Genomic DNA, 27036 nt, shown 5'->3' with positions numbered 1-27036 from the left:
GGAAAGCAGTATCTCGAGTGTCGTCGGCCGAAGTGGTTCACTTGTCCTCCCGAGGACTATTAACTAGCGGTATTGGCCGCTTCCCTTGGCTATTTTCTCTTTCTCTCTCTTGTTATTTTGCCTCTACCCTTTCGTAGCATTAAAACTCGTCCTAATGTTTGCTTCCGACGAACTTGAACAACATCAAAAATCAACAGAAGGTCAGCGAGAAGGACACAATCCGGATCCGGGAAAGTTACTTGCAACTTGTAGGTTGAAACTTGTCCGTTTGTTCGTCGCATCCGAGAAGCTTTGATTCGTTTGAACTTGCCGTTCGTTGGCTTTAGGTTGACACGCTGTTATTAATTGCTTTTTTCCTACGCCTACCAGGAAGTTACGACCCATCGCGGGCCGGTTGTCGTTGGCTTCCGCTTGGTTCGCGAAATCTATGGTATGATCTTTTAAATACGCTCGGTTTCGTTGTGGCCGGTCGAATAAAATCCGAGGTCGTTCGTAATTGAAGAGAAAACCTTTAAAGCCTCATAAGATATTCCATCCTAGGCCGCTGGATGCGTGGCGAACGTTCGCGTTGACCATCCCATTTTTGACACTGCAATAATTAGCTTTTTAATTTATGACGCACCAGGCGCCTCCATCGGTGTCTTTGAAGTGTGTCCCATAGACGTGGGAGAAGTAGCAAGGTTGATTTCATTTTACATTTAATTTTTCCATCTAGCCTTGGAAAGGAACTGTAAGCACCGAGGGCAGTTTTAAGGAAAGTAACGCTATACTGAAGGGTTTTACATGTTTTTGTCGTCATCTTCGAAATTCTTCCCTTCTCCGAGACGGATGAATGCCGGTCAAGTGATTCCGCTCCCTTCCGAATGTGCAATGAGCCGTGAAGTATAGAAAGCAGTTGAATCGGTCCAGCACGATCCATGCAAATGCGGGATGAACGATGGAAAACGGTGGAACAAAGGGAGCGGCATTTGACATTTTTCCACGAAAAGCCAAACGGGTTCAAATTTATTATCGCATTCCTTCAGTAGGAGGACAAACCAAACGGAACCCTTTTCGCTTGCCGGTGGAAACCCTTTCAAGACGTTCCTATCCGAGCACTTTGGGATCATTTCTTTTGTCTGACAAAAAGGAGTCGTTTTTGAGAAGGAAGAAGTCCCGATCTCGTGGAAATATTTTTCTTGGAGGCGTTTATCCGAACACAAACGAAGGTAAGCATAACAAAGAACGGTCCGTACGGTTGAAACGTGTAAATAACGATCGAAATTGTATCCACCACAAAGTGGAGCATATTCTCACGACAATTTTGATCCATCTTAGCGCGTAGTTCTTTGTGTTTTAAGCCAAGGATGAGCGTGGCGGACCATGAACATCCAGGCAACGGCAATCACCGAAAACATGCTCGAGCGGACCGGACGCAAAATTAAACATTAATTATCCTACCATTCCAGCGCAGGGACTGGGTCGTTAGCTTTCATTTCACGTCGACCGCAAGGTGTCAAAAAGGCAGCCCAATTTAATCTTATCTGCTTCGGAGCCGAAAAAGGTCGCCATTTGGTTCCGTTGGAAGATGCTCGCTTGGGTTGGCTGTTTTTGTTGTTGGTTCGCTCCGAAGCTTGGTACCAAAATTCGGTCGTGATTGATGAAAATGGAGTCATCACTAGCGTTTCGTTTGAACGAGCCGTTTGTGTTTGTGTGTTTTTGTCTGTCTTGTATTTCTTTCGTTCGTCCTTGGATCGGTTTTTCCACGCCCGCTCCAAAACTAGGCGTCGCGCAGTGTGTAATCAACTAGGTTTGTCAAGACAAGCGAACATACACACATGTCACACAAACACAGATGCTTACGTGTGGCTATGAGGCGCAATCAGAGAACGGAAGAAAGAAACAAGCGTCGCAAACAGCTAATGGAGGCCGGCAGATGGGCCTCGGGAGAAAGTTTACGGCCACCCGCGTCGGGTGAAGGAAAAGGGGTGGTAGGGGTGGAGGAATTTATGTGTCAGTTATCAAGCTAATTACCGTCGCTAATTTTGCTCGATGGCACCGATGGCGATTGGCCCCGTTTTTATCGAGCCAGGCCCGTGTTGACGGAATGAACTACAAAGTGTGCGGCGGCCTAGCGGGGTCGGTGTGAGTGTGTGTTGGTGCGGGTGGGTAAGACTGAGGGCTGAAGGACGGAATGGAAAGGCAAACAAATAGATATATTGTTAATCGATGGCCGGGCCACCTTGTAATGTGGAACGCGTCGGTGTGCAATTCCGGTATGCTAACAGCCGGACCAAGCAGGCGCCGAAGAAAGCCGAAAGGAAAACAAAGAAAAACTGCGCGAACTGCACGATGATGTACGGTCCCATTAATTGATGAGCTATGGTCGGTTTCGCTCCTGTGCCGCCACGACGGACGGACAAACACTGATGTCACCCGGGGTGGGAGTAAAAGGTGCATGAATCAGGAGGCCGTAGGATTCACTCCTTGCGCGCGATGTTGTTGAACTACGCATAATGGCTCCCGTGAGCGTTGGCGTACGGGTTGTGGTGGGTTTGGGTAGCGCCACACAAACGGCCCAAGAAGACGACCTGAACGATGTCGCACCTTTTTTATTTACGAACCATAAGAAACGGACCATCACCCGAGGAGTTCCCTTTACGGGACACCTTTTCGCAAGAAATATGTTCCGAGCCGGCACCTAACGACGGGTAGCATATGGGAACAGATGGTCGGAAGCTTTTAAGTATCCTGCGGAAGCAAGGCCATCAACTCCCGAGAGATGGTAATTAAATGAACGAAACATTTGGCACTGTACTCACCCCGGAGACATATGGTCGTTGTCGTTGTGAACATATTATCATCACCACGCAGAGGTTCTACAGAGTACTCAGAGCACGAGAACACGCAGTGAGTTGCAGCAATCATCATTATGAGCAAAGTGAACAGATTAGTTAAACAGAACAAGGGAGGAAATCTTTCTTGTAAAGAAGGAACAAACTAAAGTTTCTGTTATGTTTACAAGTTTTTGGAGTTTAGTTTTATTTATATTGGAGTTAAAATGGAGTTAACTTTGAACATTTGATTTATGTTTAAATTTCGCTTTAAATTTCACTTTCAGAATCTGGTTTTGCAGTATTTTATTGTATTTTCTATAATGCAAAATTGATCAAAATCTGTGTAAAAAATAAAAAATCAATACCATCCAGTATGCAATCGATTGCCGAATCAGCAATCGTTGGCTAGAAGTGACACTTGTCTGGGAGATACTCAGTGCATTCCATATTCGTTTACGGTGCTCTTCTCCAACGCCATTAGGGGACAGTTTAACACGAGTAAGAAAGGACGGTTCTTTTTTTGGCTCAGCCTCTCAACTGTCACATGTGAAGCCGCTGATAGCAGTCAAGTCTGAGCCGGTCGAGTAGCAATACTTATCATCATTAACAGGCGTCTGACAATTGCTCTGATTGCTGCCACCCGACCCGGGCGCGGCTTTCGGGAGGAAAGCCTCCCCGGAGACCGAGCCGACGTCGTCTTCGAGCGAAGGCGTGTTCCGTTTTGCGTTCGTGTTTGCTAGCTTCAAAGTACGCCATCTGGTGGTACATTTATTTAAATTTAGCGTTCAATCTGTACGCCAATAGATCTGGAAGAGGGTGGGGAACGTGAAGGGAGAAAAGGAGAGGTCTCATGACGATAGGATATTTTGGCGAGCACCAGCATAAGACCGGGGCAGTCGGGCTCGGGATGAAAAAGCACAAAAGCACCCGACTGCTCACCGGAACAGAGCGACAGCCGGTTCCCATGAGCACACTTCTAGAACACACTCGCACTAGGAAATGGCAAAGCTGGAGTGGCGGCGGGTTCTTGAAAGTGAATGAAGCTGTCCAAATTTGCCACGCCATTTTGCGAAGGAAGCGATAAGAATGGTTCGCTGGAACGGCGGAAGACGAACTGTTCGGTGGTTTCCCTGCCGTTTCTCGGAGGACCATAGCGGCAGTTAGGGATTCGTCAAAAAAGGTTTCGCAATCAGCATCACCCGTCATGATTAATCTGCCTCACGGCTTATAAAGCTATTAATAAGCGGTACCGTGCGTTACACACACGGTGGTCGTTAAGTATTAGCGTTTTCATGGCCGTTTGTCCGTTGCCAACAAATACGAGGTAACGAACGAGGGCGGAAGCTGCCAACCGGGAAAATCGGTTACCAGGCAAAATTCGTTTCGGTGAAGAGGATTGCGAACTACAGGTGTATCAATTACTCAAACATAACGTGCACAGTAAAGCTGTGGAAATTAGCTGTGTTTAACCAATGGGTAGGTATGTGAGGAAAGCTTTCGTAAAATTACACAATTTTCAATTTCGGCAGGGTGAATGAATCTTCCTCATTCACCTGTACTATGGTAAGCTTAAATTGAAATACATGAAAAGTATCTCAATCAGTGAATAAACATCACCGAACACACACCCTGGATCACGACGTTCTATATTTACCGAACACGATTACCGATGATCAAAGCAACCAGTAACTTTCTCCCTTCTCTTGTTTGCTTATTGACAGGTTCATCGGGGAATAGCGGACTCCGGACGTAATTAGCACGGAGGAAACGCCATCAAAGTGAAACGTACCGCAATCATCCGTTGGCCATCAGGTCAAGCCCGGTCTGCCTGCATCATTGCATCTACCGGCCAGCTCACATCGAATAATATCCGGTGCAGTCGATTCGCCCCGAGCAGAGCGCACTTTTCCAACCACCGTCCGGCCACGTTCTCTATCTCTAGGGCAGGATTCTGTCTCGCACAGCGGGCGGAAACGGTTGCCAACCCTGCGGGTGAATTAAAACATTCCCAAAAAACCCGTTCACCGTACGCCACCCGGGGAAGATTGTGCGAATCATTTTAGGGGCTGTTTATTTTTTTATGTTTTCCCCGCTCCTCTGTGCTGTGTGAAATTTGTGTAATGAATTTGAACCCGAAAGTCGCACGCCCCGGGCGAACGGGGCCGTATCTGAGCGTGTTTTCACTCGCTGGACGGTGGAAATATAGAAGGATTTTGGCACACCGGCGCCGACACTCACGCTTCAGCCACTGAAAACGTGCGTAGCAACAGGAACAAAGGAACAGGCGAGAGGAAAATCAACTGGATGTAGGCAACGGTACGGAGGGAACAATATAAGATCCTCCGGTTTAATAGATTACGAGTACGCTACATACCAGCCGACCGGACGGTGGCGTGAAAAATCGCTTCACAGCTTTCCACAGTTCCCGGGGAAAACATGGCTTGGAACGGCACTGGCAACGCAACCCTCGTCGGCAGTACCGCCTCGCTGCTAATCAACTATACGGCCACGCTGTCCACCAGCCGCAGCTACCAGGAGATGTTCGTTAATCTGCAGCTCAGCGAGGACACGCCGGACGGCGGGCGGACGAGGGCCACGCTGGGGGCACTCGGGACGGATGCGCCGCACCGGTTCGGCTGCACCCGACCCTGCCTGTCCTGGAAGAAGCTGGTCCTGGTGGCGCTCTTCTGCCTGCTGATAGTGATCACCGTCGTCGGCAACACACTGGTCATCCTGTCCGTGCTCACCACCCGCCGCCTGCGCACCGTCACCAACTGCTTCGTGATGAGCCTGGCCGTGGCCGACTGGCTCGTGGGGATTTTCGTGATGCCGCCGGCCGTCATCGTGTTCGTCGTCGGTACGTCAAGCGGCTCGAACGCCCGGTTTTGTCTCTTTTCTTTTTTACATGCCCACGTTCCGTTCCTGGGGCCTTCTTTATCATCACGTACATATTAAGTCCTTATCGTTTTACAGCCACTTCGCACACGGTGACGTTCATGACGCGCGTTAAGTTGTGCGCCTATTGCTACGCGATTGAAGTGCAAAATGCTCCAAACTCTGCAGTTTCTGTTGCAGCTCGATGTTCCACTCCTCTGATAGCGTGTTTATTTGCTTTGTAAACACCGTTTAACAACCTTGCAATCATCCCGCAAACATTTGAAAGCTGGTATTTGTTGGCTTTTTTTGTATAAACGGAAAAAAGGCTTTACTTATGCTCACTTTGAAATGAGCGCATGAAGGCAAATAATTCCTTGTTTCTACGCAACAGTGTGGGAAGTTCTTTCATACTTTTGCTGTGCGTCGGCTTACATGCAGCTTTTTTTCCGGTAATCTCCACTCCCGCTTCCATATAGGAATGAGCAATTTTGTCGTTTCATCCCACCAGCTAGCTGGCTGTTTCACGCGCCATCTTTTCCCTCCCCTTCCTTTGATGCTATCTTTGGCATTTTGTCGAGGGATGGGGATTTTCGTCTGTCGTTATTTTCCGTTCCCTTTGCTGCCCTCACTTGGCTCGATTTCGCACAAAACCAGATCCCACCAGCGTCGTTAAATCATACGTGTTCTTTTCGCATGCAGCAAGCATTTTTCTGCACCACTGCAAAGCGGAACAGGCGATACGATCGGTTCTGGAAGGCTCATCCGGGTCTCGGGTAGGTCGTGTGTCCCTCTCTCCCGATTGGATCCGCCAGATAAATACCGCATCAACACCGGGGGTTTCGTTTCGGTTGATTTCCTTAAAGCTGCTGACAGAATTTTCTAGAAAATGGAACTTTGTTCACTTTTGATGGATTTGATGATAAAATGGAAAAAAATCCTTTGGAATGTAACGTCTCATTTGATAAACGATGGAAGCTACCGGTAGTTTGAGTATCTCTTAATACTACAGTGAATCTCATTTCCTAGAAGGATCACTAACACTAACATTTCCCCCAGTGTATTAGAGAGTTCTGCGAAGAAGTGAACCAGTATTTATTCGCTCTAATTAGGAAAGTTTGGAAATAGTTAGAAGCTCGTTCGAAAATTTCACTTTCCAATTCCATATTTATTTAAGACATTGGTTTCCTTCCATGGAAAAGGGCTGGCGAGATATTTTTCACACGAGCACTCATATTGCATCATATTTATTTCTCCTGTTTGAAATGTCCACCGGTCGCAAACGGGCCACCCTGCGCTTCCCCGTCCCTTAAGCAAACCAACGAAAAAGGGATCAGACGAATTCTCCTAAAGGACTGCAGAACAATCTTTCACTCCTTCTTTTTCTCTCTCTCTCCTTCCCTTTCCCTCCCCGAATGGTTTCCGGGATACAAATCTGGAAAATAATTTGCCCGAAAGTTCATTACCGGCGAAGCGCTACGCAAATAGAATTAACACAACTTTCCCGCTGCCTTGCGCGCAAATTGACTCCTGCGAGTAGGATTTTGGGGCCGGCGATGCGATATGCGAGCCGGCAGAACCGGGTCGCCGAAAAGTGAAAGTAATCCTTTGAATAAACAAACTCCAGTTATTGCTGTTTACCCCCATCGGGCTCGGTGGACGGTGCGTATGAGAGCCGTTTTATCCGAGGAAAATTCACCGAGGGTGGGCCAGGTCGTGTGACGTCTTTGACGTTTGCACGCGACGTTTCCTTTTGCGCGTGGCGCTGCTTTCGACACACATCTGCGCCCCCGCCCAGCCGTTCACTAACTGATGTTTTCCACTCTTATCCCGTCGCCGGAATCGTGACCCGACGTTGGTTTTACTACCCCAGAATCGTGGCAGCTCGGTTGGATACTGTGCGATATTTGGATATCGCTCGACGTGCTGCTCTGCACCGCCTCCATACTCAGCCTCTGTGCGATCAGCGTGGATCGGTAAGTGACCCCGGGGTGCTGGGGGTGGGAGGGGGAAGGGTGGAAAATTGTTTCTCACACTCGCACACTGGCACTTTCCGCAGATATCTGGCCGTTACGCAGCCACTCACCTACTCCAAGCGGCGGCGTTCGAAGCGGTTGGCGTTGCTGATGATTTTCGTCGTCTGGCTGGTGGCGCTGGCCATCACGTGTCCACCGATTCTCGGCTGGTAAGTATCGGCCCCCGCATCCCTTCGTCCGATTACCCTGCTTACCCGGAAGTGGTGGAAATAAAAAGGACCACGGCGAAACGTCGCACACTCGCCACGAATCTTAAGCAGCGTGTTGATGGTGGGATTAAGGATGCTCACTTCACGGCCATTGTCACGGCGTGACCCCCCTTCCCCTCACCGCGAGTCGTTCCTCGAGATGCTGCTCGAATCTGCCACTGGCGAAATGGCGAAAACACCCATTAGGATTTGGCCTAAGCGTCTCGGAAGTTCGGCGCTTCGGCGAACGTGTCGCTCGTCTCGAAGCTGGTGGATGCCTTCAAGGGCCATCGAACTGCACGCGCACGAAGGCGCTCGTGGGCCGCACGACCAACCATAAAATGGACTGCTTCATTCGAGCGTGCGGTATATTCGGGGCGCGGACGGCCCGTTGACGGCAAACGGAGCGGAATGTGGCCACGTGTGTCCTGTTTCGCACGTTTCGTTACGCGCGAAGTGAATTTTATTTTAAGACCGGTTCCAAGACACGGCCGCGGGAGGAAAGTTGTCAACTTTCGGTGGTTAAAGTTTTTGTGTTTTTCCTCTCTTTGTTTCGCTTATCGTGTCGGTTGAAAATGTGTTAGCCAAACCCGTGGCTTTTCGCCGTGGGGAATTTTAGCTTAACATTTATTTTTAAAAGGCTCACTTTCAGTCTGTGACAGATTCAACCCGTTTGCTAGTGCCTCGAAAAAACCGGAATCCGTTGTGGGAAAAAAGTTTTCCCCTTCTTTGAAGGAAAGACCGAAGCCTTCGAAATCCCCGTGGCGTGGTTAGGCTTTAATCGCAGTCCATTCATTTCCGCTCCGGAAGTTTCGAATGAGCAGGGATTAATACGTTTTGTCACATGTGAGTGAGGAAGGACATGGACAAGGTGAAAACCGAACAACAAACAATAATCCTCTCACGCAAAGGATCACGAGCCAGTACAATGCGATTGACCAACCTTTTAGCGAAATTAGGCTGGACAAATAGCCTCGAACTACACGGAGCATAGGACTTTCGCGAGAAGCGGTTCACTTTTCCTCGAAAGCAAAAGGGACGGGGCAAATAAACTCCAGTATTCTTCTGTGGCCGAAGTACGCGGAAAAATCGTTGAACCGTGAAGATCTTCGGGGGGAGGGGAAAGGGAAAGAAGGAAAGTTTCATCATACATTTATTTTTGGGCACAATGGCCTGACCGTTGCATGCCGGGGTTTCTTTTTCTCCAATGCTTTGGTTTTATTCCACGAGACAAGTCTGACGAGTATTTGACAAATTTTTCTGTCTATTCCATTGTGAGGTTTCCACCATTTTTCCCACCTTATCATGTGCTTCGTTTTGGCGATTACTTCACAAGATGCCGATCTTTGGTAGTAAAAATAAAACAAATCAAGAAGCAAAACATAAACACCGAGAAAGAAGGCATAACTTTGGCTTCACGCGAATTTTTCCACCGCACGCGAAAGGCGAATGTGCAAAAGTTTTCCACGGACCCGCGGGCCACCGTAAAAGATCAGGCGCTTCGGCGAATATGGCGAATGTCCGTGACGTGATCTTCCGAACACGTAAAGTGCTTTCCGTTTTGACTTTCCCAGTGGGTACGCACAATTGCAGCCCACTACCAATTTTCCCTCCTCTCCAAGCGGGTTTGGCGCCGAAATATTACGATGGCAAATTTAATTCCGAATGTTTATTCAAAAGTTCCGAAACCGACCCGCTCGGTGTGTGGCGCGTGTTGTTGTTCGGTGGCACTTCGCAGGGTGAGTGAAAATTTTGTATTTGCTGGAAAATTTAATCTGAGCAAAATCAATTACCCTCCCGGAGCGGGGGATACACCACGTGCGCCGTGTAGCATTTCCGTTTTGTCGGGCAATCTGTCTGCGAGACCTTTATCTCTCGATTTCCCATTTCCCCCCGCTTCGTCAGATGTTGCTGAGTAGCTTTTTCCTTTCTTTTTTCTTGCTTTGATAACCCACACACACAGGTATGATCAGGACCGCAGGACACTGCAAAGCTACGAGTGCCACTACAATCAAAACAAGGGCTACGTGGTGTTCTCCGCCATGGGTTCCTTCTTCATCCCGATGACGGTGATGCTGTACGTGTACTCGAAGATCTGCTGCGTCCTGACCTCGCGCCAGAACCGCATGACCAAAACGGAGGTAAGTCGCAGACCGTTCACCCCAACCGAAACGGTCGGTGCCGTTGGTGTTGTCGTTTAGCTAGAAAGCCTTCGAGGCTGGACCATCCATCTTTCGGGGGGTTTTCAGGTACCATCGCTTAGAAGGATTGCCACCGGATTGTCATCCATCCCGGGTAGTCGATTGGTTTGTTTGCCGGTCGCAGTTGTGTTTTGGGGATTTAATTTCAAGTAGTCCGTTGTTGTTATGCTAATGACTCGCCCCGAGGTGAGTTAAGCCCGGTTTGGTGGGTGGACAAATATTTTTAGAATGTCAAGAGCGCGGCGAGTGATTTGTGTTTTTAGGGCTTGTAAAACCCCAACAATCACAGCCCCGCAACGATGGGAGTTTTATTTAAATTTTGTTTCCACAGATTTCCTATGAGAGGGTTGATTAATTTAGGTTTTAGAAAGGAGTTTATTTAAAATAGTCATCATATAAAGTGCTTAGTGAAGTGGTAGAAAGAAGATCCTTATTTGATGTCAACATGTTAAGGAATATACAGTACAGCCCTTGTTGTGTTACGTTCATAATAGAAGGCTTTTCTAAAACAGTTGTACATCCATTGTTTGCCAAAGAACATGCTAGAAGGAAAATAAATTTCATGAAAACAAAAACAATCTATTTTGTATTACAAAAGCAGAAGTTTACAACATAAAAACCCTTAACCACAAGAAAAAACATAAGATATATCGTGAAGGCACAAATTGACTCGGTAGCTCGAAAGGGAAGCGAAAAAAACGTGGTTAAAATAGGCAACTACAACCGCAGGACATCATTCTTGTGGGTGGCCCAGTACGTGCTTTCGACCGACTTTAAATATTAGCATAGGATATTTGGTCGCCGGTAGCGGGCGCGCGGTCGAAAGGGACGGGCTGAAAGGTGATAGAAGCGAGTGTTATTCCTTTTCCCCGTGTTTTTTGGTTGTTGTTTTTGTTGTGTGTACTAGTGGTCCGGTGGTCCGGTTCTCTATTTGCTCCGTTGGTTCCTGTGCTAGTTTTATGGGGCCAATTTTCTCCGTTCATCGCAATCCATTGGGCTGACCTTTTCAATGGCTTTTATGGTTTGTTTTCTACCTCTGGATCATTCTTTTTTTTTCGCAGGCCACGGAAAAGACCTGCGATATCGAAGTGGATAACTGCACCTCGGACGCCGACACCAGCCCCCGGCAGATGGTCAGCAGTGCGGGAGCCGGTGCTTACGGGGTGACGGGTGGAGGTCGCCACGGGCTCACCACCCCGCACTACGCCGGCAACGGAGGCAGCAGTCATAATACCTCCCACCAGACGCTGTACGAGTTCCTCAGCTCGACCCGCACCACCCCGAACGCGGCGTCTCGCAGCTCGCAGCGGAACGGCAGCAGCGGTAGCGGCATTTCCAAGTTTTCCGGCACCACGTTCGAGCTGCGACCGATCAATACGGTGCAGTTCAGCGCCAGCCAGATCTCGCTGTCGGAGTCGTGCGCCTCGAACGTCACGGTCAACGCGACCAAGGTGCGCCTGCACGGCAAACGCATCCCGATTCGCATCTCGTCGCTGAAGCGCGAAACGAAGACGGCCCAGACGCTCAGCATGGTTGTCGGTGGGTTCATCGCCTGCTGGCTGCCGTTCTTCGTGTACTACCTGCTGATGCCGTTCCTGCCCGACGCGTCCAAGAGCGACGAGCTGATGGAGTTTCTCACCTGGCTCGGCTGGATCAACTCGGCCATCAACCCGTTCATCTACGCGTTCTACAACGTCGACTTTCGGGTCGCCTTCTGGCGCCTCACGCTGCGGAAGTTCTTTAAGAATAAGCACAACCTCGCGTTTTTGAAGTCCTAGGCAGGGGCACCTGATGATGCCCTGCGTCTTTTGAACAACGCTCTACAAATTTAAATAAAAGACATCACACGTTTGTTATTCTATTTGCTGCAAGAAGGGTTTCGGTTTTATTCAATTTACCATGTCAAATATGAGAAAACAAGAGAAAGAAATGAAATGAGATAGTAATAGTTTATTTATGAAATCGTTTACCGCTGCTTAATTGTAACGGTTTCATCCGATTCCTTTTTTGTTTCTGCGACTCTGCGATTCCTCACTCGTTTCAGTGGCGATGATGAGAAAGATTCTGATATATTTTTTTTTAAACCGTAACAATAAGACCGTTTCTAAGACTGTACAAACATATTGATAGTAAAATTTCCAAAATTTATAACAAATTTTGATAGAAATGTTCCAGAAAGCATCCTGAAAAACTTCCACGAATTTCTCCTCATTACATAATTTCCTTCTACATTGGGTGCTTTCTAGGAACAAAATTTTTGGATATCTCAGAAATAATCTCATTTGTAGCTCTAACGACCTACATGGTACCACATAGCTACTAACTGTGGACGGTTTACATTATGTATGTTCGGTAATGGATACGATTAATACAATCAGAAGCCATCCAAGCTTGTTTGTAACTTTTTAATTCGTTGGCATTTGACCACTCAAATGAAAGGCCTTTTCAAGACAAACAACTTTATACAGTAAAAATTCTTCCTAAATTCTTAGTTTTTGAAAAAAATTTGTTTGGCAATAGGTACAGAAACCGGTCGGTATTTTAACACATTGACTACCAATGATCCATATAGTGGGAGACAGCCAATTTGGAACTTGCCACGAAACTCATATATTAGTATTACACTAATTTTGTATGTGTTTATCTATGTGTTAATTTGATCAAAAATGATTGTACTAAAAACTGCTGCAACAATTTTCTAATAACTTTATGATTCTCGTAATGGAAGGTCCTATGCGGACCAGCAGCTTTGTGCGAGAAAAGATTTTTCCATTGTTTCTAATCTTTGAAGAAATCAAAATACCATTATGTTGCGTATGAATGCATTCACAATGACGGTCGTGTGTTCACGAACCGGTACCGGTAAATTACCGAAATAAGATTGTCTGATTCTTATGGTTGTATACAAATCCTTGGAATTGAATGCAAGGTGCAGAATGATTTTGGCTCGGTGAAATTTATAGCACACTTTTTTATAGCATCTGTTATGTTGCATTCAAATAACCAAGGAGATGGAGACGCCTGGTCTTTTATCTTATATTGTAAGAACGTTGCATTTTTGTTGAATTATTATTTCTCTGGTCTAAAGAAGAGCAGAAAAGAAGATTTAAAAAAAATCTTGTAAATCCAACGAACAAAGCAGAAAATCATCTGAAGAGAACAATACCCAGAAAAACTTTTTCCTCTCAGTTTGACCCAATTCTATTCATAACGCAAAGGTTACTTCTCATGCCGTTACCGCACCGATCGGCCGCAACTACTTTGAGCTTTCAAATGATGAATAACAATACACAAATCATCAAACGAATTTGTCAACGGCAGTGACTTTGCTCTGGAAAAACTTTGACCGTCAGCCACTATGAACTCATGAAAACTGTTTCGTTGGTAGTAACTGTGAAACTCTTGCGGTTTAAAAAAGAAAGAAACTTTGAAAGGAGATTGGAGTGTTGCGTAACAAATTATATTTTGTCATGGGTTGAATGAAGATAGAATAGAAGTATTAAATACGGATATTTAAAATTAAATGATTGAATTAATTAAGAATTATAAGTAGTACAACCGCACTATAGAATATTGTGTAGTTTGAAGAATGGAAAGATTTTGTTTATATTTCAAGAGCTCAGTTAATATGTAAAAAAAACGATACATACGATCTGTTAAAGATCAAGAATTCATCCGATTCACTTTTCGCATTTCATGCTGCGTTCATCCTGAAGGCATACTTGAAGTTCAATTGGATATCATTTCGAAATTTCATTATTTTTTTCACTTTGATATGATGATCCAAAGCAGTAGATGGAGAGGCTCAAAGATCCCTCCATTTTCCGTAGTTATTTAGTTCGTTATACGGGCGTTCGGGCACTAAATGTCAGCGGTCGGTCAAGGTCCGGCCGAGGTCCAGCTTGTGCTGGTATGATTTGCATGCAGAGGAAGACACGGAACCGTAATGCTATTACGTTTTTTATTGCATTAGTTCACCTCCAGTAAAAGCTTGAATCGATCCATGCGCCAATCAGTCTTTATCAGCGGCATAGGGGAAGGCACAACCCGGTACAACAACCGTGGCGGACGGATGCCGTGTGGCCTTTGGAGGTTAGCGGCTTAAAAGGTAAGATGTATCCAGTGGAAAAAGACCACACGACGGAAAGTTCACGTTCGATGTAAAACTAAGCGCACTGCAATCAATCATCATAAAATTTCCTTCCACCTGGCAACTCCACTTGACGTGGCTGGTACAATAGCGACCCTTGCGCTCGTGCCGACATTTCCGACGAGCCGGGCAAATAGATGGTCGAGGAAATTTGATTGCTGATATCATTCGGCGAGCGTGTCGAGAAAAATGCGCTCATCGCTCGGGAGCTAATTAGTTTGTTGCTAGCCCGGGTGGAGCGAATAAAATCTCTTTTCGGTATTTCTCCACCACCCATTTCCCGACGATGCACCTTTTAAAGATCTTTTTCGACACGAAACAACGCGCCGTACGATACCGGGAGCCGTTGAAACGTGCTGGTGGTGCGTGTACCCTTTTTACAACTTTGTCGGTGATGGCTGCGGTGTGGTGGTTTCCCATGAGGGTTAGAAACTAATTTTCGAGTCGACTTCGTTACGATAATGTTGTGCCTCTTCCGCGTGCAGAATGCTTGTTACCAGGCGGGTGATCAGGCGGGTGTGTAGCTGAGGAGGACACTGGATTGAATGTTGCGTTCTTGGTTTTTCTCATCTCGGTTAACATAGTACCGCTAGTATTTTTTTGAGAAGATTTTTACTATGGCAAAAAGAAAACCAACACCAGTAGAGAAACCATCTCTAATCAGTTGGATGATAACACATGAATGTAAAACAAATTAATTTATAACCGCATTTTTTATACAATATGAAAATTTTACCTTTTTTACGAGCACTGCCACATTTATCACGTTTCTTTATTATCAATTGTTTTGTATATATTTTTAGTAAACACTTCTTTTAGGTATACACTCACAGTCGTTCAAACCGAATGGAGTGTTCCACACCAATGGAAGCATGTTTAAAATGTGTAAAAATATACCATACGTTCAATTATAATAATTAATTTAACACTAGAGTGTTGTCCGTTTCTGTCAGTCGTATGAAAACACACCATCTTCCCAAGCACGAACGTACCACATTGCATCACAGCATACTGACGGCATGTTCACTAGGTTTTCACATCATGTGGAAAATCTTCTGTTGAAAATAAAAGCTTAAACTAAGCAAAAAAGAAAATATATCCTGCACCACAAAAAGTTCTTTGCTTTAATCGGTACTGTTTCTGCGCGTGTTGGCAGCGTGGCGTAACCGTATGCAAAGCCATGTTATCAGACGCAGTGATCATCGCCACTTTTCAGCCCTTTATGTTGGTCGTTGGTTTTCAGCGTTTCTCTACCCCTTTCTCTTATGCGACGTCATATGATTTCCCTTCCGAGGTGCGGCCTTTCGGGTTGCTGTATTCATTGCAGTGGTTTTAGCTATCGCATTTTCCTTAGCGCCAGGTGATATATTTAGGGTACTCTGCACCGGCCCATATCGCACCGTTTAACCGTTTGTTAGCGTTTGCGCCACGGTTATGGTGGTTGTCGAATTATTTTATTTTTCGTTTTAACAATTTGCAGCAAAGATAAAACCCTGATGAAGATTATCGCGATGGAAAAGTGAAAATAAAAGCGTGGTAAAAGCAAACGGTTGTAAATACCACCGTGGAGGGTCTGTACAAATGGGCGATTTGAAGATCCTTTTTGAAGGCGAGGTAGATTCATCAGCGTCAAGAAACTGTCTGTCATTCCTTGAATACGGAAAGTTAAAGTTTTGTGACGCCTTGCGGAATGACCTTTCGGTGGCGTCTGGAAATGTTTGCAGCTGAATTAACAAAGGGTTACCGCCGGGAGACTCAACATCAACTCCCGCCAAGGTTTCGGACCGGATGGCGGTACAATGAGAGCAATTAAAATTTTACCATCTCGCCGACCACTCGCACCGCTAGTAAAGGAGCAGAAACCGCCTCCCGAAACGGTGGTCATGAAAAAGAGTGTCACTTGATGGGCCATTCATCGGGATGGCCATTCACGGAGCGGCTCGTTTGCACGTGCAAGCCTGGACTGCAAGGTACGTTTGAAGATACGCCTTGATGTACCGCCTTCGAGTGGAATCGCAAAGTCGTTAAAAAGAGCGAAACGCAAACTGGAGCCGGGGAAAAGTGGGGAAAACCGTTTTATGCCCTGCAATCAAAGTGCCGCTTCTCACTCGCTTGATGATGACATTATGCTTTGCCTCGCTGCAGCCACTGATCCGTGAGGAACGGCATGTAGGAGTAACACATAAAACATGTCCTAAACGTGCGTTTCCTTTCAGACCCGAGTGATTGGCATCCTGTCGACGTCCCTTGCCGGATCAAAGTAATGGCCGTGGGTAAACGAAATGCCGTGACGTGTTGTTTGACATCCTGAGGGTACGCTGGCATTGTGTGCCGGACCACTTATTAGGTGATTTAAATGTTTCATTTAGGCACGACACGAAGCTTAATTCATGTTTCACTCGCAGTGGAAACCACGCCACCGCGTACGATGTATATGAGACAGGCGTCTTAAGAACGCCGCTCGGTATTCCCACCACCACCGCAATCTGCAGCAACGAATCCGCTCGGTGCTGGTTCTTCAACCCGGTGTAAGTACAATATCGACGGGCGGGACGAGCTAGGGTGACGGGCAAGGCACGCCGAAGGAAAACATTTACCGTAGCGTCTCGGAAGGAAGCTTACAAGCCACTAAGCGCCTCCATTTCAAACATGAGCCGTCTTCTGCTCGTGGCGCAAACCGAGCTCTACCTGCCGTACCTACCTTTGGCAAACGGCACCGACACAGGCAACGCGGTACCTTTTATGCCGAGCGCAATCGAATTAACCGAGATTCAATTACCCGGCAGCATGCAATAGTTCCATCCTGGCAGCCACTTGCAGATGCACCGGGAGCCACCTCCTCGAGCTGGCGCGTCTCGGTCTCGAGGGTCTTCGGGATGGATGCCTCTCTCGCCGGCTGCTTGCGGTGTAATGTCTTTCCGTTTCTGCATCGAAGCGTGATGTCGATCGAATCGCAGTGGCAGCGTTTCCGATATCTAGTTTCCACCAGGAAAGTGCAATTTAAGACAAATAAACAGACAAATATAAACACACCGAAGGCACGAAAGGCTTGCTAGTAGCTACTGGAATGCTGCGATGCTTTTAAGCATTTATTTTACCCAATAGAATACTGCAGCATTAAAGCCGCGTTGTAATTTCCCATGTGGTTTCGGTTTTACGCTTTACGTTTTGCCTTTATTTTTACCTATTTAATTCTCCCAGAGGAAGGGGGTTTCCTCTGTAGCATCAGTTTTTAATACCAAGGGTAACTAAAGGGAATATTTCAAAGAACTACTTGAAATTGCATGACTTTAAATTTGCCTTTCCTGTCTGATGCGTGAGTTCCACAACAGACAAAGTGAAAAAATGACGCAGAAATCGTACCAGAAAAAATCTTTTTATTTTGTTGGTAGGCAAAAGTTGACTCAGTATTTCACTCTATCAACAATCTTTATTCCCAGATCGTTCAGTCTTCCTTCGAAATGATCAAAAAACAAACAGTAACAGCCAATACTGTTGTTGGGTTTGAGTGTGAATAAAAGGTTTAGTTTTCCTTCCTGGAAATAAGGCGACCAGAGGTCCCATAGCCAGTTGGACAATTGAAAAGGAATCTAGACGGTGGGTAAACAAAATAACTGAAAAAACCAACAAACAAAATTGTTCTTGTTTTTGTAATGTGCTCTCAAAGAGGTAACTGAAGGAAAATTTATTTGATTCCTCTGGAAAATGAAAGTGCAAATGGAGAGTGCAATAAAATCATACGAGAATGACAGCACAGATTATTGCAACGTGCAAGTTTTGCTCACGCAAAGAAAGAGCAACATGCCCGGTCACAGTGCGAGTCATTTTATGAAATGGTTGAACCAGTGCCGGACACATAAAACTTCACATGTGTTACCAGAATCGTTCTGCTTAGGAGCATCTGGAGAAGGATGAAGCTTATTTGTTGGCCAACGGAAAGTGCAACGTCTGCATTCAATAATATTTCTTGCAATGTGGATGTCGTTAAGCTGAAAGTATCTGAGCAGGTAGTTTGATTGATTCAAGTTTTTTTTATTGCTGAATAATCATTCACACCCTGTTCCGTTATGTTTGTGTTAAAGACGAGCAAAACGTTTTTGAAATCAATGAATACTTGATGACTTTTCTTTGATTTTATTCGTAATTTGATCAATCTCATTTTTCCAATTATCACTTGACTTTATTCTACGTCACGTTAAATTGATTCGTTATCTCTAGTTTTTAACCCCCAATAGTTTTTTGCAAGCGCCCGAAGATGCTTCTCATCGTTTCGATTTATTCCAATCAATTTATTTTCTAGATAAACCCCTACAGCAATTAAAACTTTACTGTATAGAAGGTTCATTAGTTTTTTCTCACTGTGATGATGATGATGTTGATTAGCGATAATAGGTGAGAAATTGTTTCTTATAAAACGTAATCAACGTTTTTTATTCATGATAGTGATCTAATCTATGACAATTTTGCTTCACGTTACGGTTCACTCAAACCACAATCAATACACTTCTGGTACATTTCATCTTTCAACCTCATCTCTTGCGTGGAAATTGCTTTAGTGTCGCGTTTATCTGCTGATTTTGATATACTTTGTGCAGAAATATTCAAAGATTCATTCTACACAGCTAATAGATGAGTCGAGGTGGTTTGTTCAAACGCTTGAGAACGTGCTAATGTTCTTTCCAATGGTGTGGCTGCTCATTGGCGTTTCCCACTCCAGTGCAATGATCCCGGCCCGTCCTTGGACGCCTTCGAAACCAATTGTCACGCTGCACCGTTGCTACGTGCTGGGATGGGAAATTATTGATTTTCAATTAATTTTGTGGTTTTTGTTGCCGGAAAATCGTAGTTGGTCGGGTCGGATAAAAGAAACGACCGCAACACTAGTGATGCTTCGTGAACAGCTAAAGGGACGGGGGTTTATGGCCGAGCGTAAGGAAAATAGAATGAAGAACTGCCAGTGGTCGCTCTATTATGATTCATTATTCTGATGGAGCTCGTCCTTTCTTTTCCATTCAGTAACGGTGTCGGATCTATGGTACACATGGTATCAGTAATGAAAACTATAGAACACCGTCAGACAACTTCGGGCTAAGAATTCGCCGATGACGTAGCGAATTCAAAGGTACGCCAACATTAAGCGGCATGAAAATTTTAATTACATTAGCAAACGGGAATGGTTTTCGGACGATAGAACGATCCTGGGAAACGTCAGGTCGAAGGTTGGGATTTGTTGTACTAGGAATTTAACTACACGAAATTCTCACGTGAGCCTGTGTTATCGGAATGTAACACCGTTATGTGTAAATTATGTGGAAAATGGTGGAGAATTTTCACGAGAATTCACGGTAAAGGCGTTCATGGCATATGTGGAATATTTGATAAATTTAAACCAATTACAGAGAACCAAAGCAGTTGGAAATAATTCGATGCATTGCATTGAGCATAAAATGGAAACAAAATTCATTCATTCATAAGAAAACAAGACCCATTCGTTCAGTGTCAATTGATTTCGTTTGCGTGCTATGCTGCGATTTTCCTAATTTAAATCCTTAGGAAAGAAAAGTCCGCATGTTTTCTTTCTCTCCAAGGCGCCAATGGTCTTGCAAAATGCTCGTATTTGATGAAATCGAATAATTCCACCGAGCGCGTGACAGAAGATAATCAGCGACCAGAGAAACCACAGCTGGCCAGCGGAATCGAGTCCGACCCAAACGTTAGCGGATACTCCCGACCAAGCGGGACACATTTAACCTACTTTACATTCTTTTTCCATCGCCAATGATTCCGCGTGTGTTTGGGTTTTTTGTTTTTACTTTCCGTCCTCCCGACCGCATACAACCGCGAGCGCAAATAAAAGTGTAGGGCTTAAGTGGGGGTGTTTAAAATTCCAAAGATTCTTCCTCCACCATTTTCCTAGCCAATGTGCGTGTGTGCATCCGTGTACTGGCGAGTGGTGATGAGCGGCCGAATCGGTTTTGCTGAAGGTCGCCACGGGGTAAAAACTATCGCCATTTGCGAACATCTGCTGGATTGTGCCGAGGCCTGAAGGAGATGGCCGGCACGAACCATGTTTTCCGTGCCTTGGACATTCGGAAACTGTTTCTTGTTGTGCATTTTGTAGACTTTGTCCACGGAACGACAAACAGGTGACGGTCAGGGTCATTCTGGTGGTGCGAGAGTCTGTTGTGTGCGCTTGTTGATCGGGTGTTTAGGAAAACATGCTTCCGAAAGTCAAGAGGGGCATTAGTACAATCTAGCAAACCGTTGGCTGAGTGTCTCTTGAACATCTTGGTGCCATTTTGTGGCGCAAGATTAGAGCCGTTATTTTTCCCATGAGTTTTTCTCGAGATAATTGCTACAACATTTTTGCCTTTTGTTTTAACAGTTTGATTCGAGTTCAAAAATATTTTTCTTGTGAACCTCTGTATAGAAAAAATAATGAAGGGTAGTTTCAAAATTCAATATCATGTATCATAGATTTATTTTATTTTATTTTTTATGTCAGGAAGAACGGCGGTATTGCTCGATGATTTATCTTAACTTAGACTAATTATCCACGATGGTCTAATGAGTTTTATCATATAATTTTTTAGTTTGTAATATAATGTAAAATAAACTGATATTAATATTTAAAACATGGAGAAACATTAGAACAGAATCACGCATTTATCAAAACAATTAACAAATCGTAAAACAGAAACCAACATGTTCTCCATGAAATTTGATAAGGCGCTGTTTGAATAATAAACGTTGACTATTAAATTAAAAATATGTTGGGTTATACCCTTATTCAGAATATAGAACTAAAATGATGGCCATTGAGCATAAGTTGCCTTCGTTTTGTCGCTATCGAATCGTCCGATTTCACGGATCGCGATAAGAATCGGCTGTGCTTTAAAATATTTGGCGCCATCCTGTTAGGGTAAACGGTGCGTAACACAGTCTGTCGCTGATGTGCCAAATTCAAGATTTTAAATCCAATTTCCCGGAGCCGCTCGGGAAAGACGGTGATGCCCATTCCACGGTGATGCACCAGAGCGGGTCGTTCGGGCCACTGTCGAACGTTACAGTAACGGTTGCACATGTGTTCATGTTGATCCTGGCGGACCGGACGTGGTTGCTGCGGGCACGAAACTGTTGCTCGCGCCGCACCCCGAGATGCTGATGTTGCCAGGTCTCTCCGGAGCGCACTCGTCGAATGCGCGCTTCGAGCTGGCTGTTTTCTCTCGCGCGCGCACGCTTCCGCTTTCGTTCTCACACCAGCCACAGGCGAGGAGGGGGCCTTGGATGGCCGGCGGGTCGGTGTAAGCGTGCTATCGACACGACGACACGACGGCCCGACCGGCCAGGATCGTTACGGCCAGCCGTCAGTTCTATCCGAACACTCAGCCCGTTCGCTCGTTCCGGGTGTTTTGTGCGGAGTGCGGCCTTCCGAGCTCCAGGCGTGGCCAGTCGTTTCAACTCGTTGGGGTGGTTTCCGCTTTGTGTTTGCTTTTGTTTGTTTAATTGTTGTTACGTTGGTTCCCGATCGACCGTGCATCGTCGCGCTCCATCGGATCCGGCCGACTCGGTAATCGGATCGGATGCTGCTGGGAGCTGGTGAGTGTCAGTGTGTACGATCAGCGGCCGCTCGCTAAATCGTCGAATGCCGTGTCGATGCTGCGGGGCCACGTGAACGGCCCATCCGGAACGGTTCTCGTGAAGCTGCGTGCCGAATGGCGACGATTTGCTCATAAATCAAACAAACAAAAGGTGCGAATCCGCTCCGACCGATCCCACATCGAGCAGACCACGCAAGTGGACAAAGCGATTAAGAGTGGCAAGTAGTGCCGGTGGGATAGGGTCGCGAAGGGACACACACACACACACACACACGTGTGCGCTCACCGAGTTTGCCTACAGCCGGCCGCACAATGGACACACAGCACGGAGACGAACGCCGCCTGGAATGGAATGGGTTTAAGATCTCAATAAACAAATAAACGAACCTAATAACGCAAACCAGCCGTTACCGGGTGTTCGTCATCGGCAATCATTTCGCGAGTTGCGCGAATGACTCCATCTCCGGTCCAAGTTGGGATAAGAACGTGCGTCGATTGTCGGACCGTCTCGCCCCGTCTGTGTGTCTGTGTGCCGTTGTGATTAACTCCCGCCTCGAGGCGCCCCGAGAGTGTCACCGGGTGGACCCTTTTTTCTAATTTCTATAATCAATAGCTCGAACGCCCTCTTCCGATCCGTCGACGCAGCTGCATTCGACGTAACAACGCCATATTGGCGGGCTTTCCCACGCGGACCCGACTGAATGCTAAACAAGTGCGCTCGCAACACGACAACCGAGCAGGTGACACAAGTGAACGAAAAAAGCAAGTGAACTTCATACCCCAAGGCAACATTGTGCGGGGACGGGGTTTACTCGGACGGCGCGCCAAGTGCGGCAGAATATTCTAAGAACAGTAGTTTGGCAAAGTTTTGCTAGCCGGCGTACAACCGACACAAGGGTTCGCAACCGAATGGAGGGTTTAAGTGAAAATAAGTGTTAGTGCTGAGTGGTGGCATCGAGCTTGCGGCAGAAAGTTTCTAAAATATGGCCGATGTAGGCATGTAAATCTTATGCCAGCTGGTCTTGGTGAATGAAATTGGATTTGGTAAGTTTTGACAGGGGCAGGAGAAAGTTAAAGGAGGTTTTCTTGGGAATGGTAATGGGATGTCGCTTTTCAATTACTTTACTAAACTCGTTCGCTTTCGCTCTTGGTTGACCATGGACCTAGTTAATTTTTGATTTATTCTTACTCTTGTTTTTGTGCTCCGCTCCGGATGGAACTTGAAATGACAGATAGTTTTATCTAAATGCGTGACAAAGTAACGCATGACAAATAGTTCTTGCCGCATTGGCACCGAAAAGATTCGACTCAGACTGAAGCATCTCAGAGCAAATTGATGTTTTCTTTTGCCCTCTGGGAGTCAGTGTGAGCCTGAGCGAAGATAATAATGTACCTAATGGCATTTTCTTCGTCTTTTTCTTTATTTTCCTTTCACAATCTTTCATCAAAAAGGATTGAAGATTGTCTCCTACCACAAAGAGAATAATCTGATTTCCAGTAGCATTTTCTTCGCGAATGCGCGCACTTCCTTCGCCTTCCTTCTCTTACGTATCAACAGTGCAGCATACTATGAATGCAGAATTCAATGCCTCCAACCTAGCGCGAGGCTGCTGGTGGACAAAAGCTTTTATCAAATCAGCGTCAACCTTCAACCGTCGTCAACGGAGGCAACAGGGATAGAGAGTTGAAAAACCTCCCAGCTTGCTTGAAGTTTATGATTATGACAAATTGATTTGGCTTTTTCCGTAAATACCTTTCTACATTCAGCATCTTTCGGAGCCGTTGGGTACTTATCCGTGCTTCAAATAAACAAACCCAAGCTGAGATTGTCTTCGCTCATTGTCGGGTAATATTAAAATTGTGGCCCGCAAGCGATAGCACCGAAAAAGACGCGAACGGAAAGTGTACACATCGACCCACACCCTTGGTTAGGCGCTAATTATAGCGCTGGATCAAAGGCATTGGCTTAGATTTGATCATCTACATAAATTAAGCGTGCCGTTCGAGATGAGACCTGCCTCACTGGAAGGAGGCCCTCGAAAGCGATGAGCGATGATTGAAAATTTTGAGCCTAATTAAAACCCATCATAATGAGGAGACTTTTGGAGAATCAAATTTAAACGAAGAATAAGTTGTTAAATTTGCCACTCCGCAAACCAGTGTTTGAATGACTTAAGGTCTTGAATACTCATCCCAATACTTGTTTGGGGAATTTATTTCATTTAATGAATTACATCTTTAAAAATATTCCAGCCAGAAGGGGGTGAAACGTAACCCGAATATAACGTAAAGTTTTTTCCTTTTCACATACTTGAGATGCCTTGGCGAAGCATCATTTGAAATGGAAATGTATACAACAACTGACCATACCGCACGCCATCTGTTCTAGGGCATGATTATACGTCGGGGGAAATGTCCCAAGGAAGTTTACTCGATTGAAACCAAATCTCAATCAGAAATAGTCCTCGTTGTTTTTTTCCGTTCTTTGTCCGGTTGTTTTGGATGACCTTTTCTTTTCCGAAGGAGGTTTGATTTATTTTTCACATGTTTGTAGCATCCAAGAGTGTAGCCAGAGTCAACCGGGCTTGTTTGATTTTGTAACATCATCACTCTTGTTGGAGGGCTTTCCGTTTGGGTGGACTTTTGTAACATGCTTTCCCTCATTCGGTTAAACGAACTGATAAAGGATGTCCTGCGATTGTGACAGCTGTCTGGCCTTGTAAGATTACCTTTTTTCTCTCTTATGGCATCTTATCTTAGGCTCAATCTCCACTAATCGTGCCTCAATCTGTTCGTGGTGTTAGAGAAAAAAAGTGATGGATCGAGGTTGGAAAACAGATCACGATCCAATGTGGAACCGAAGCACGCCACAAGCTGAAGCGCAAGATTCCTTTTGTATCCACTCAGTTTGGGCCAATCGTAGCTGATGTAGGCCATAAAAACCGAACGATGCAGTCAGTCAGGGGCGATTTAATTAAGTTTTACTGGAACCAACAACACCGGAGACGCGCCTGATGGATTTCAGGGAGAATGTAAAACGTTTGAGAATGTCGCTTAGTGTTCCCAATGGAGCCCTGAAATGATGCACTCATAAACACAAGCCGGAACACGGTACACAGCCATCATACCCTCGGCGTACCGTAATCTAATCAAGTGCGCCCTCATCTTGTCTTTGTCTGTGTCACATCCGACATCCAGCGCTGAGGGAACCTGGAGGAAGAATACGGGAATTGGGTAATGAGCTCTGGCACGGGGAAGGTGTCGGACTGGAGGCTCCGCGGTGGACCGCCATCAACAATGTGGCTTGTCATCGAGTGGAAAACACCGACCCCGGGAAGTTAGAGACCCTTGTCTATCATCCCCATTTCCAAGCCCCCTCTTCCGGCGTCACAAGCGAGAACAAAGCGGTTGACAATAGCGCCGCGACGTGGGACACAACTTTGGGGAAATAGTATCATCAACGGAAAACGAGCAACCGCCAACATTGTAGTGTATCGTGGTTATGCGGTGAAAAGCTCAACGCACTTTCCTAAGGGGTAGATCCTTCGTGTCAGTGAGTATGTTGGCCATGTCCTTCAACTCACCTACCCCGAGCTCCATTTCCTGAAGCGGAAGAGTATCCGGAGCTGCGCTAGTGTTTACCGACGGTGGCAAAAGTGCTTTTAAATTATAAACATAGCAACAGATTCCAAGTTGAACCCACTCGAGGGAAGAAAAGGACAGGCGGGGAGGATGAGGGAACAAAGGCGTACAGGTGCCTGTGCCTAGCCCCGAGGAATGCTTTCCCATCCGTAACCACAACCTACGGAAGGGCTTCCCATTACCTACCGTTCTATCGGTTCGTCCCAGACCGTCGCATAAAACCCAATCATAGCATGTCATGTCCTCATCATTGACTTTGATGATAGTGTGTTTTTTCCTTTGTCGATGGTTTACAAGGGTGGAAAAGCATGGGTGAAAAAATGGTGTATAATCAACCGGTTCATAAAGGCGCTTAGTACCATGAAGTCATCTTCCTCATTCCATCGGTTTTCCGCCTACAACGAGCCTGTTCTGATTGGAGGAAAGCACGTGAGGATCCACCGAAAACTCACGAGCCTTCGCAAAGTAGGCAACAAAAGCCAAATCGGTAAAACAGCGACATCCTTCAGTACTCTGTCATCAGCCCACCCGTTGCCACGACAATCTAACTAATGGGACGCAGTGAAAAAGTGCCTCCCGAAACCGCGAAGCCATTGCGCCATAAAGCGTGCGGCTAAAATTCCAAGCGCGCGGGTTCCCAAACCATCCGAAGTGGGCAGGACATGGCGACGACACGTCGCTAATTGCTTCGGTTAATCAAATCAGCTTTCCAATTTTATGCATCTCCAAAGTCCGCCCATCCTTACGCCATCGCGTCAGCTTGAGCGAGGCGAACCGCGAACCCAGGGTTGGTGTCCCTGGGTATTCCGTTGCAAGGAGGAGCTATCGAGGAGAGGAGGTATTTTTTAAATTGTTTTTGGTGTACCATTTTGCGCCCAGGCAGCAGTTTTAGGACACTGGAGTGGGACCCAGGCGTTCCAGGTTCCCCGGTGCCATTGTTTCGCGGAATGCCGCGGCATAGGATGATTAAATGACCGCTCAAATTTATCGTTTAAAAATGAGATCTCGTCACCGGCGTGCTCAAACCAGATCGCGGCTGGGTCGGCTGACATCATCACCGGGAACATGACGCCAAGCACCGTGGTAGGTTGGACCACGGATCCGCTGGCTCGCAGGGGAACTCATCATCATCCATCGTCCGCGTCAATCAAGCTGGCGGGCAGCAACAAACGATGCCTTATATACACCTCCTTGTGCAATAATATCAAGTTGCTTAACACCAGTCATTCCAAGCGACAAAGTGCGTCAGCGTGGCCGTCCTCAAGCAGGAATTTTTACCTCACGTTTCCCCAGCTGGAATGGTGTTTCATACCATAATAGTGTCGATAGTGTGATCGAACTGCCAACCGTCGCACCGTCAACTCACCGGATCTCACCGAAAACAAACCGTTCAAACAGTTCAACGAATTGGGTGCAATTTTCCACATCGTCATCACACCGAACCCGGTGTCGCCCCTTATCTTACCCGAAATATCTTCGGGGGAGGCAATCCAAGCGAGGAAACGATTAGGCCTCCTAACCGTCCGAC

The 27036-nt window shown here is 46.1% G+C and overlaps 1 protein-coding gene across 1 annotated transcript; it reads left to right on the top strand.

The window, feature by feature from the left end:
- Window positions 1-5252: 5252 nt before the first annotated feature.
- On the top strand, window positions 5253-11893 carry LOC131260594 (probable G-protein coupled receptor No18). The gene is made up of 5 exons (XM_058262359.1): window positions 5253-5673; window positions 7564-7666; window positions 7750-7875; window positions 9878-10055; window positions 11177-11893. Exons 1-5 carry the CDS (start codon window positions 5253-5255, stop codon window positions 11891-11893), a joined length of 1545 nt encoding a protein of 514 aa, XP_058118342.1.
- The last annotated feature ends 15143 nt before the right edge of the window (window positions 11894-27036 follow it).

The sequence above is a fragment of the Anopheles coustani genome, chromosome 3 (assembly GCF_943734705.1).
Source record: "Anopheles coustani chromosome 3, idAnoCousDA_361_x.2, whole genome shotgun sequence".
Lineage (NCBI taxonomy): Eukaryota > Metazoa > Arthropoda > Insecta > Diptera > Culicidae > Anopheles > Anopheles coustani.
The sequence above is the reverse complement of the archived record's forward strand: the minus strand, read 5'-3'. Positions and strand labels throughout refer to the sequence as shown.

Excerpts from the sequence above, each read along its gene's own strand:
- LOC131260594 (XM_058262359.1), top strand. The coding sequence starts at position 5,253 with ATGGCTTGGAACGGCACTGGCAACGCAACCCTCGTCGGCAGTACCGCC. Across the intron at positions 7,667-7,749 it reads TGTGCGATCAGCGTGGATCG|ATATCTGGCCGTTACGCAGC; the intron begins GTAAGTGACCCC and ends CACTTTCCGCAG. Across the intron at positions 7,876-9,877 it reads TGTCCACCGATTCTCGGCTG|GTATGATCAGGACCGCAGGA; the intron begins GTAAGTATCGGC and ends CCACACACACAG.